This window comes from Nerophis lumbriciformis, linkage group LG11 (assembly GCF_033978685.3).
Source record: "Nerophis lumbriciformis linkage group LG11, RoL_Nlum_v2.1, whole genome shotgun sequence".
Classification (NCBI taxonomy): Eukaryota; Metazoa; Chordata; class Actinopteri; order Syngnathiformes; family Syngnathidae; genus Nerophis; species Nerophis lumbriciformis.
Genome location: NC_084558.2, coordinates 51,108,436 through 51,120,827, shown reverse-complemented (window position 1 = coordinate 51,120,827; position 12,392 = coordinate 51,108,436). Strand labels below are relative to the sequence as shown.

General features: G+C 36.0%; 1 protein-coding gene across 2 annotated transcripts in view; it reads left to right on the top strand.

Annotated features, from left to right (window-relative positions):
• The window catches only part of clip1b (CAP-GLY domain containing linker protein 1b), a 97,433-nt gene that overhangs the window by 2,225 nt on the left and 82,816 nt on the right, over positions 1 to 12,392 (top strand). For both annotated transcript variants that reach the window (XM_072914171.1, XM_061966308.1), the window contains exons 2-4: positions 10,897 to 11,063; positions 11,125 to 11,484; positions 11,546 to 11,673. In XM_072914171.1, the coding sequence (XP_072770272.1) occupies positions 10,973 to 11,063; positions 11,125 to 11,484; positions 11,546 to 11,673 (579 nt within the window). In that variant the 5' untranslated portion in view covers positions 10,897 to 10,972. The remainder of the gene's footprint in view (positions 1 to 10,896; positions 11,064 to 11,124; positions 11,485 to 11,545; positions 11,674 to 12,392) is intronic.

Below are 12,392 nucleotides of genomic sequence, written 5' to 3'. Positions count from 1 at the left end.
GCGCTCTTGTCTCATAGAAGATCTTTGCATCGCATTTTTAGCAATAGGTTTTTTGAAACAGTGCAATTCTTCTGTCAAATAGACCATCTTTGATTAGTCGTTTTGGTAGTATATTCTTAAAAACAGTAATTTGTCACTTGGAGGATCTTTGATTAGGATTTTTGTCAGTCGGTTCTTAAAAACAGCCGAGCGCTCTTGTCTCAGAGAAGATCTTTGCATCGCATTTTTAGCAATAGGTTTATTGAAACAGTGCAATTCTTCTGTCAAATAGACCATCTTTGATTAGTGTTTTTGGTAGTCAATTCTTAAAAACAGTAAATTGTCACTTGGAGGATCTTTGATTAGGATTTTTGTCAGTCGGTTCTTAAAACAGCCGAGCGCTCTTGTCTCATAGAAGATCTTTGCATCGCATTTTTAGCAATAGGATTTTGGAAACAGTGCAATTCTTTTGTCAAATAGACTATCTTTGATTAGTCGTTTTGGTAGTATATTCTTAAAAACAGTAATTTGTCACTTGGAGGATCTTTGATTAGGGCTTTTGTCAGTCAGTTCTTAAAAACAGCCAAGCGCTCTTGTCTCATAGAAGATCTTTGCGTAGCATTTTTAGCAATAGTTTTTTTTAAACTGTGCAATTCTTCTGTCAAATAGACTATCTTTGGTTAGTCGTTTTGGTAGTAAATTCTTAAAAACAGGAGATTGTCACTTGGAGGATCTTTGATTAGGATTTTTGTCAGTCGGTTCTTAAAAACAGCAGAGCGCTCTTGTCTCATAGAAGATCTTTGCATCGCATTTTTAGCAATAGGTTTTTTGAAACAGTGCAATTCTTCTGTCAAATAGACCATCTTTGATTAGTCGTTTTGGTAGTATATTCTTAAAAACAGTAATTTGTCACTTGGAGGATCTTTGATTAGGATTTTTGTCAGTCGGTTCTTAAAAACAGCCGAGCGCTCTTGTCTCAGAGAAGATCTTTGCATCGCATTTTTAGCAATAGGTTTATTGAAACAGTGCAATTCTTCTGTCAAATAGACCATCTTTGATTAGTGTTTTTGGTAGTCAATTCTTAAAAACAGTAAATTGTCACTTGGAGGATCTTTGATTAGGATTTTTGTCAGTCGGTTCTTAAAACAGCCGAGCGCTCTTGGCTCATAGAAGATCTTTGCGTAGCATTTTTAGCAATAGGATTTTGGAAACAGTGCAATTCTTTTGTCAAATAGACTATCTTTGATTAGTCGTTTTGGTAGTATATTCTTAAAAACAGTAATTTGTCACTTGGAGGATCTTTGATTAGGGCTTTTGTCAGTCGGTTCTTAAAACAGCCGAGCGCTCTTGGCTCATAGAAGATCTTTGCGTAGCATTTTTAGCAATAGGATTTTGGAAACAGTGCAATTCTTTTGTCAAATAGACTATCTTTGATTAGTCGTTTTGGTAGTATATTCTTAAAAACAGTAATTTGTCACTTGGAGGATCTTTGATTAGGGTTTTTGTTAGTCAGTTTTTAAAAACAGCCAAGCGCTCTTGTCTCATAGAAGATCTTTGCGTAGCATTTTTAGCAATAGGTTTTTTTAAACAGTGCAATTCTTCTGTCAAATAGAGGATCTTTGATTAGTCTTTTTTGTAGTAAATTCCTAAAAACAGTAGATTGTCACTTGGAGGATCTTTGACTCGTGCTTTTGGTAGTAGGTTCTTAAAAACAGCAGAGCGCTCTTGTCACATAGAAGATCTTTGCATAGCTTTTTAGCGGTAGTTTTTTTTTTTGAAACTGTGCAATTCTTTTGTCAAATAGACCATCTTTGATTAGTCTTTTTGGTAGTAAATTCTTAAAAACAGTAGATTGTCACTTGGAGGATCTTTGATGAGTGTTTTTGTTAGTCGGTTCTTAAAAACAGCAGAGCGCTCTTGTCTCATAGAAGATCTTTGCATCGCATTTTTAGCAATAGGTTTATTGAAACAGTGCAATTCTTCTGTCAAATAGACCATCTTTGATTAGTCTTTTTGGTAGTCAATTCTTAAAAACAGTAAATTGTCACTTGGAGGATCTTTGATTAGGATTTTTGTCAGTCGGTTCTTAAAACAGCCGAGCGCTCTTGTCTCATAGAAGATCTTTGCGTAGCATTTTTAGCAATAGGATTTTGGAAACAGTGCAATTCTTTTGTCAAATAGACTATCTTTGATTAGTCGTTTTGGTAGTATATTCTTAAAAACAGTAATTTGTCACTTGGAGGATCTTTGATTAGGGCTTTTGTCAGTCAGTTCTTAAAAACAGCCAAGCGCTCTTGTCTCATAGAAGATCTTTGCGTAGCATTTTTAGCAATAGTTTTTTTTTAAACAGTGCAATTCTTCTATCAAATAGAGGATCTTTGATTAGTCTTTTTGGTAGTAAATTCCTAAAAACAGTAGATTGTCGCTTGGAGGATCTTTGACTCGTGCTTTTAGTAGTAGGTTCTTAAAAACAGCAGAGCGCACTTGTCACATAGAAGATCTTTGCATAGCTTTTTAGCAGTAGTTTTTTTTTTTTTTTTTGAAACTGTGCAATTGTTTTGTCAAATAGACCATCTTTGATTAGTCTTTTTGGTAGTAAATTCTTAAAAACAGTAGATTGTCACTTGGAGGATCTTTGATGAGTGTTTTTGTTAGTCGGTTCTTAAAAACAGCAGAGCGCTCTTGTCTCATAGAAGATCTTTGCATCGCATTTTTAGCAATAGGTTTTTGGAAACAGTGCAATTATTTTGTCAAATAGACCATCTTTGATTAGTCATTTTGGTAGTAAATTCTTAAAAGCAGTAGATTGTCACTTGGAGGATCTTTGATTAGGGTTTTTGTCAGTTGGTTCTTAAAAACAGCCGAGCGCTCTTGTCTCATAGAAGATCTTTGCATCACATTTTTAGCAATAGTTTTTTTGAAACAGTGCAATTATTTTGTCAAATAGACCATCTTTGATTAGTCTTTTTGGTAGTAAATTTATAAAACAGTAGATTGTCACTTGGAGGATCTTTGATTAGGGTTTTTGTCAGTAGGTTCTTAAAAACAGCAGAGCGCTCTTGTCACATAGAAGATCTTTGCATAGCTTTTTAGCGGTAGTTTTTTTTTTTTGAAACTGCAATTCTTTTGTCAAATAGACCATCTTTGATTAGTCTTTTTGGTAGTAAATTCTTAAAAACAGTAAATTGTCACTTGGAGGATCTTTGATTAGGGTTTTTGTCAGTCGGTTCTTAAAAACAGCCGAAAGCTCTTGTCTCATAGAAGATCTTTGCATCACATTTTTAGCAATATGTTTTTTGAAACAGTGCAATTCTTTTGTCAAATAGACCATCTTTGATTAGTCTTTTTGGTAGTAAATTTATAAAACAGGACATTGTCACTAGGAGGATCTTTGATTAGGATTTTTGTCAGTCGGTTCTTAAAAACAGCCGAGCGCTCTTGTCTCATAGAAGATCTTTGTATCGCATTTTTAGCAATAGTTTTTTTTAAACAGTGCAATTCTTCTGTCAAATAGAGGATCTTTGATTCGTCTTTTTGGTAGTAAATTCCTAAAAACAGTAGATTGTCGCTTGGAGGATCTTTGACTCGTGCTTTTAGTAGTAGGTTCTTAAAAACAGCAGAGCGCTCTTGTCACATAGAAGATCTTTGCATAGCTTTTTAGCGGTAGTTTTTTTTTTTTTGAAACTGCAATTCTTTTGTCAAATAGACCATCTTTGATTAGTCTTTTTGGTAGTAAATTCTTAAAAACAGTAGATTGTCACTTGGAGGATCTTTGATGAGTGTTTTTGTTAGTCGGTTCTTAAAAACAGCAGAGCGCTCTTGTCTCATAGAAGATCTTTGCATCGCATTTTTAGCAATAGGTTTTTTGAAACAGTGCAATTCTTTTAACAAATAGACCATCTTTGATTAATCTTTTTGGTAGTAAATTTATAAAACAGTAGATTGTCACTTGGAGGATCTTTGATTAGGGTTTTTGTCAGTCGGTTCTTAAAAACAGCCGAGCGCTCTTGTCTCATAGAAGATCTTTGCGTAGCATTTTTAGCAATAGTTTTTTTTTAAACAGTGCAATTCTTCTATCAAATAGAGGATCTTTGATTAGTCTTTTTGGTAGTAAATTCCTAAAAACAGTAGATTGTCGCTTGGAGGATCTTTGACTCGTGCTTTTAGTAGTAGGTTCTTAAAAACAGCAGAGCGCTCTTGTCACATAGAAGATCTTTGCATAGCTTTTTAGCGGTAGTTGTTTGTTTTTTTAAACAGTGCAATTCTTCTGTCAAATAGAGGATCTTTGATTAGTCTTTTTGGTAGTAAATTCCTAAAAACAGTAGATTGTCGCTTGGAGGATCTTTGACTCGTGCTTTTAGTAGTAGGTTCTTAAAAACAGCAGAGCGCTCTTGTCACATAGAAGATCTTTGCATAGCTTTTTAGCGGTAGTTGTTTTTTTTTTTAAACTGTGCAATTCTTTTGTCAAATAGACCATCTTTGATTAGTCTTTTTGGTAGTAAATTCTTAAAAACAGTAGATTGTCACTTGGAGGATCTTTGATGAGTGTTTTTGTTAGTCGGTTCTTAAAAACAGCAGAGCGCTCTTGTCTCATAGAAGATCTTTGAATTGCATTTTTAGCAATAGGTTTTTTGAAACAGTGCAATTCTTTTTTCAAATAGACCATCTTTGATTAGTCGTTTTGGTAGTAAATTCTTAAAAACAGTAGATTGTCACTTGGAGGATCTTTGATTAGGGTTTTTGTCAGTCGGTTTTTAAAAACAGCAGAGCGCTCTTGTCTCAGAGAAGATCTTTGCATCGCATTTTTAGCTATAGGTTTTTGGAAACAGTGCAATTATTTTGTCAAATAGACCATCTTTGATTAGTCTTTTTGGTAGTAAATTCTTAAAAACAGTAGTTTGTCACTTGGAGGATCTTTGATGAGTGTTTTTGTTAGTCGGTTCTTAAAAACAGCAGAGCGCTCTTGTCACATAGAAGATCTTTGCATAGCTTTTTAGCGGTAGTTTTTTTTTTTTGAAACTGCAATTCTTTTGTCAAATAGACCATCTTTGATTAGTCTTTTTGGTAGTAAATTCTTAAAAACAGTAAATTGTCACTTGGAGGATCTTTCATTAGGGTTTTTGTCAGTCGGTTCTTAAAAACAGCCGAAAGCTCTTGTCTCATAGAAGATCTTTGCATCGCATTTTTAGCAATATGTTTTTTGAAACAGTGCAATTCTTTTGTCAAATAGACCATCTTTGATTAGTCTTTTTGGTAGTAAATTTATAAAACAGGACATTGTCACTAGGAGGATCTTTGATTAGGGTTTTTGTCAGTCGGTTCTTAAAAACAGCCGAGCGCTCTTGTCTCATAGAAGATCTTTGTATCGCATTTTTAGCAATAGTTTTTTTTAAACAGTGCAATTCTTCTGTCAAATAGAGGATCTTTGATTCGTCTTTTTGGTAGTAAATTCCTAAAAACAGTAGATTGTCGCTTGGAGGATCTTTGACTCGTGCTTTTAGTAGTAGGTTCTTAAAAACAGCAGAGCGCTCTTGTCACATAGAAGATCTTTGCACAGCTTTTTAGCATTAGTTTTTTTGTTTTTTTTGAAACTGTGCAATTGTTTTGTCAAATAGACCATCTTTAATTAGTCTTTTTGGTAGTAAATTCTTAAAAACAGTAGATTGTCACTTGGAGGATCTTTGATGAGTGTTTTTGTTAGTCGGTTCTTAAAAACAGCAGAGCGCTCTTGTCTCATAGAAGATCTTTGCATCGCATTTTTAGCAATAGGTTTTTTGAAACAGTGCAATTCTTTTGTCAAATAGACCATCTTTGATTAGTCTTTTTGGTAGTAAATTCTTAAAAACAGTAATTTGTCACTTGGAGGATCTTTGATTAGGATTTTTGTCAGTAGGTTCTTAAAAAACAGCAGAGCGCTCTTGTCACATAGAAGATCTTTGCATAGCTTTTTAGCGGTAGTTTTTTTTTTTGAAACTGCAATTCTTTTGTCAAATAGACCATCTTTGATTAGTCATTTTGGTAGTAAATTCTTAAAAGCAGTAGATTGTCACTTGGAGGATCTTTGATTAGGGTTTTTGTCAGTTGGTTCTTAAAAACAGCCGAGCGCTCTTGTCTCATAGAAGATCTTTGCATCACATTTTTAGCAATAGTTTTTTTGAAACAGTGCAATTATTTTGTCAAATAGACCATCTTTGATTAGTCTTTTTGGTAGTAAATTTATAAAACAGTAGATTGTCACTTGGAGGATCTTTGATGAGTGTTTTTGTTAGTCGGTTCTTAAAAACAGCAGAGCGCTCTTGTCTCATAGAAGATCTTTGCATCGCATTTTTAGCAATAGGTTTTTTGAAACAGTGCAATTCTTTTGTCAAATAGACCATCTTTGATTAGTCTTTTTGGTAGTAAATTCTTAAAAACAGTAAATTGTCACTTGGAGGATCTTTGATTAGGATTTTTGTCAGTAGGTTCTTAAAAACAGCAGAGCGCTCTTGTCTCATAGAAGATCTTTGCATTGCATTTTTAGCAATAGGTTTTTTGAAACAGTGCAATTCTTCTGTCAAATAGACCATCTTTGATTAGTCTTTTTGGTAGTAAATTCTTAAAAACAGTAATTTGTCACTTGGAGGATCTTTGATTTGGGTTTTTGTTAGTCAGTTTTTAAAAACAGCAGAGCGCTCTTGTCTCATAGAAGATCTTTGCATCGCATTTTTAGCAATAGGTTTATTGAAACAGTGCAATTCTTCTGTCAAATAGACCATCTTTGATTAGTCTTTTTGGTAGTAAATTCTTAAAAACAGTAGATTGTCACTTGGAGGATCTTTGATTAGGGTTTTTGTCAGTTGGTTCTTAAAAACAGCCGAGCGCTCTTGTCTCATAGAAGATCTTTGCATCACATTTTTAGCAATAGTTTTTTTGAAACAGTGCAATTATTTTGTCAAATAGACCATCTTTGATTAGTCTTTTTGGTAGTAAATTTATAAAACAGGACATTGTCACTTGGAGGATCTTTGATTAGGGTTTTTGTCAGTCAGTTCTTAAAAACAGCCAAGCGCTCTTGGCTCATAGAAGATCTTTGCGTAGCATTTTTAGCAATAGGATTTTGGAAACAGTGCAATTCTTTTGTCAAATAGACTATCTTTGATTAGTCTTTTTGGTAGTATATTCTTAAAAACAGTAATTTGTCACTTGGAGGATCTTTGATTAGGGTTTTTGTTAGTCAGTTTTTAAAAACAGCCAAGCGCTCTTGTCTCATAGAAGATCTTTGCGTAGCATTTTTAGCAATAGGTTTTTTTAAACAGTGCAATTCTTCTGTCAAATAGAGGATCTTTGATTAGTCTTTTTTGTAGTAAATTCCTAAAAACAGTAGATTGTCACTTGGAGGATCTTTGACTCGTGCTTTTGGTAGTAGGTTCTTAAAAACAGCAGAGCGCTCTTGTCACATAGAAGATCTTTGCATAGCTTTTTAGCAGTAGTTTTTTTTTTTTTTTAACTGCAATTCTTTTGTCAAATAGACCATCTTTGATTAGTCTTTTTGGTAGTAAATTCTTAAAAACAGTAGATTGTCACTTGGAGGATCTTTGATGAGTGTTTTTGTTAGTCGGTTCTTAAAAACAGCAGAGCGCTCTTGTCTCATAGAAGATCTTTGCATCGCATTTTTAGCAATAGGTTTTTTGAAACAGTGCAATTCTTTTGTCAAATAGACCATCTTTGATTAGTCTTTTTGGTAGTAAATTCTTAAAAACAGTAAATTGTCACTTGGAGGATCTTTGATTAGGATTTTTGTCAGTAGGTTCTTAAAAACAGCAGAGCGCTCTTGTCACATAGAAGATCTTTGCATAGCTTTTTAGCGGTAGTTTTTTTTTTTTTGAAACTGCAATTCTTTTGTCAAATAGACCATCTTTGATTAGTCTTTTTGGTAGTAAATTCTTAAAAACAGTAAATTGTCACTTGGAGGATCTTTGATTAGGGTTTTTGTCAGTCGGTTCTTAAAAACAGCCGAACGCTCTTGTCTCATAGAAGATCCTTGCATCGCATTTTTAGCAATATGTTTTTTGAAACAGTGCAATTCTTTTGTCAAATAGACCATCTTTGATTAGTCTTTTTGGTAGTAAATTTATAAAACAGGACATTGTCACTAGGAGGATCTTTGATTAAGGTTTTTGTCAGTCGGTTCTTAAAAACAGCCGAGCGCTCTTGTCTCATAGAAGATCTTTGCATCACATTTTTAGCAATAGTTTTTTTGAAACAGTGCAATTCTTTTAACAAATAGACCATCTTTGATTAATCTTTTTGGTAGTAAATTTATAAAACAGTAGATTGTCACTTGGAGGATCTTTGATTAGGGTTTTTGTCAGTCAGTTCTTAAAAACAGCCAAGCGCTCTTGTCTCATAGAAGATCTTTGCGTAGCATTTTTAGCAATAGGTTTATTGAAACAGTGCAATTCTTCTGTCAAATAGACCATCTTTGATTAGTCTTTTTGGTAGTCAATTCTTAAAAACAGTAAATTGTCACTTGGAGGATCTTTGATTAGGGTTTTTGTCAGTCGGTTCTTAAAAACAGCAGAGCGCTCTTGGCTCATAGAAGATCTTTGCGTAGCATTTTTAGCAATAGGATTTTGGAAACAGTGCAATTATTTTGTCAAATAGACCATCTTTGATTAGTCTTTTTGGTAGTAAATTTATAAAACAGGACATTGTCACTAGGAGGATCTTTGATTAGGGTTTTTGTCAGTCGGTTCTTAAAAACAGCCGAGCGCTCTTGTCTCATAGAAGATCTTTGCATCGCATTTTTAGCAATAGTTTTTTTTAAACAGTGCAATTCTTCTGTCAAATAGAGGATCTTTGATTCGTCTTTTTGGTAGTAAATTCCTAAAAACAGTAGATTGTCGCTTGGAGGATCTTTGACTCGTGCTTTTAGTAGTAGGTTCTTAAAAACAGCAGAGCGCTCTTGTCACATAGAAGATCTTTGCACAGCTTTTTAGCAGTAGTTTTTTTTTTTTTTTTTGAAACTGTGCAATTGTTTTGTCAAATAGACCATCTTTGATTAGTCTTTTTGGTAGTAAATTCTTAAAAACAGTAGATTGTCACTTGGAGGATCTTTGATGAGTGTTTTTGTTAGTCGGTTCTTAAAAACAGCAGAGCGCTCTTGTCTCATAGAAGATTTTTGCATCGCATTTTTAGCAATAGGTTTTTTGAAACAGTGCAATTCTTTTGTCAAATAGACCATCTTTGATTAGTCTTTTTGGTAGTAAATTCTTAAAAACAGTAGATTGTCACTTGGAGGATCTTTGATTAGGGTTTTTGTCAGTTGGTTCTTAAAAACAGCCGAGCGCTCTTGTCTCATAGAAGATCTTTGCATCACATTTTTAGCAATAGTTTTTTTGAAACAGTGCAATTATTTTGTCAAATAGACCATCTTTGATTAGTCTTTTTGGTAGTAAATTTATAAAACAGGACATTGTCACTTGGAGGATCTTTGATTAGGGTTTTTGTCAGTCAGTTCTTAAAACAGCCGAGCGCTCTTGGCTCATAGAAGATCTTTGCATCGCTTTTTAGCAATAGGTTTTTTGAAACAGTGCAATTATTTTGTCAAATAGACCATCTTTGATTAGTCTTTTTGGTAGTAAATTCTTAAAAACAGTAGATTGTCACTTGGAGGATCTTTGATTAGGGTTTTTGTCAGTCGGTTCTTAAAAACAGCAGAGCGCTCTTGTCTCAGAGAAGATCTTTGCATTGCATTTTTAGCAATAGGTTTTTTAAAACAGTGCAATTCTTCTGTCAAATAGACCATCTTTGATTAGTCGTTTTGGTAGTATATTCTTAAAAACAGTAATTTGTCACTTGGAGGATCTTTGATTAGGGTTTTTGTTAGTCTGTTTTTAAAAACAGCAGAGCGCTCTTGTCTCATAGAAGATCTTTGCGTAGAATTTTTAGCAATAGGTTTTTTGAAACAGTACAATTATTTAGTCAAATAGACCATCTTTGATTAGTCTTTTTGGTAGTAAATTCCTAAAAAAACAGTAGATTATCACTTGGAGGATCTTTGATTAGGGTTTTTGTCAGTCGGTTCTTAAAAACAGCCGAAAGCTCTTGTCTCATAGAAGATCTTTGCATCGCATTTTTAGCAATAGGTTTTTTGAAACAGTGCAATTCTTTTGTCAAATAGACTATCTTTGATTAGTCGTTTTGGTAGTAAATTCTTAAAAACAGTAATTTGTCACTTGGAGGATCTTTGATTTGGGTTTTTGTTAGTCAGTTTTTAAAAACAGCAGAGCGCTCTTGTCTCATAGAAGATCTTTGCATCGCATTTTTAGCAATAGGTTTTTGGAAACAGTGCAATTCTTCTGTCAAATAGACCATCTTTGATTATTCGTTTTGGTAGTATATTCTTAAAAACAGTAATTTGTCACTTGGAGGATCTTTGATTAGGGTTTTTGTCAGTCGGTTCTTAAAAACAGCCAAGCGCTCTTGTCTCATAGAAGATCTTTGCGTAGCATTTTTAGCAACAGTTTTTTTTTAAACAGTGCAATTCTTCTATCAAATAGAGGATCTTTGATTAGTCTTTTTGGTAGTAAATTCCTAAAAACAGTAGATTGTCGCTTGGAGGATCTTTGACTCGTGCTTTTGGTAGTAGGTTCTTAAAAACAGCAGAGCGCTCTTGTCACATAGAAGATCTTTGCATAGCTTTTTAGCGGTAGTTTTTTTTTTTTGAAACTGTGCAATTCTTTTGTCAAATAGACCATCTTTGATTAGTCTTTTTGGTAGTAGGTTCTTAAAAAACAGCAGAGCGCTCTTGTCTCCTAGAAGATCTTTCCATCGCATTTTTTGCAACATCTTTTCGTGACCAGTGCAGAAGTCCTGTCAAATAGAGGATCTTTGACCCTGAGGTTGTTTACCACTTGTCATCCTTGGATGTTGCAGGTCCCCTCCATCACATTGGGACTTCCCGGGGTGGTGGGGAAGGCCAGACCTCCTTTGGCCTCCCCCACATAAAGCCATGAGCGCAGCAGGCAAGGTCAGCGGGCTGAAGCCCCCCAGTAAGATAGTGCGCCCCCCGCTGGTGGCCATCAGGACCACGCCATCCTCAGGTAAGAAAGCATCGAGCTAACATCGCCAGCTGGCGCTTGTGACTCAAACCTAGGGTTGCAGGAACGCCCAAGCCCGCCGAGAAGTCCCCGGGCAGCGTCACCTCCCCCGCCCATGATGCCGACTTCCAGGTGGGCGAGAGGGTCTGGGTCAACGGCAACAAGCCCGGCCAGGTCCAGTTCCTGGGCGGCACGCAGTTCGCCCCGGGCCAGTGGGCGGGCATCGTGCTGGACGAGCCCATCGGCAAGAACGACGGCTCGGTGGCGGGGGTGCGCTACTTCCAGTGCCAGGATGGCAGGGGCATCTTCACCCGGACCTCCAAGCTGGCCAGGGGTCCCCTGCCAGAGAAGGAGACCAACGGGGCCCGGCCCGGAGTCCCCAATCCAGGAATTGAGCCAGCGGCGGCGGCTGTGACGACGGCAGGTAAACACGGAACGTTCTTTCTCTGGGAATAACTGCGCTGAAGTCGGTGTTTGATTCCCAGCTCAGTGCGGCAAGACAAGCGGGGTCTTGAACCGAGTGGTCGCGTCCAGCGAGTCCGTGTCCAACCTCTCCGATCCAGAATCCGCAAAGAAGAACAAGCCCGAGCTGAGGAGAGGCGATCGAGTTCTGGTAGGAGACTATTCCCAAGTTGCACTCGTGTTTAGCATAGGGAACAACGCAAGGAGAATTAATCTGTTCCGGCCTCAAACTGGAACCGCATTAAGATGTTTTATGGAACATGTTGGCATCCTTAACAGACGCACAAGAGGAAAATCAAACATAACTCACAGCTATGCAATGCTAGGTTAGCATGATTGTTTCCAAAGGGCAGTAAAACGGCTGACCAAACAAAACAGAGGTCATCGTCATGGACCCCACTAGCTGCGCAACTTAGCTGTACATTTCGGGAAATTTACGAAACGGAATCAATACAAAAAGAATGCCGTTGTACGCTAATAATACTAACATATTAGCATATTAGTTAATGCATTCTAAGTTAATGCAGGTTAGCATGCTAACACTCTCGAAATTTTAGAAGAAAAAAACCATTTTCCATATATAAGCCGCGGACATACAGGCCGTGAAATTAGTTATTTTCACGGAAATATTTTATGAATGTTTATTTACGTACCTGAATTGTTTCCAAAGGGCAGTAAAATGGAAGATTTAACAAAACGGAGGTCATCGTCATGGACCCACTAGCTGCGCAACTTAGCTGTACATTTTGGGAAATTTACGAAACGGAATCAAAACAAAAAGCATGCCGTTGTACGCTAATAATACTAACATATTAGCATATTAGTTAATGCATTCTAAGTTAATGCAGGTTAGCATGCTAACACTCTCGA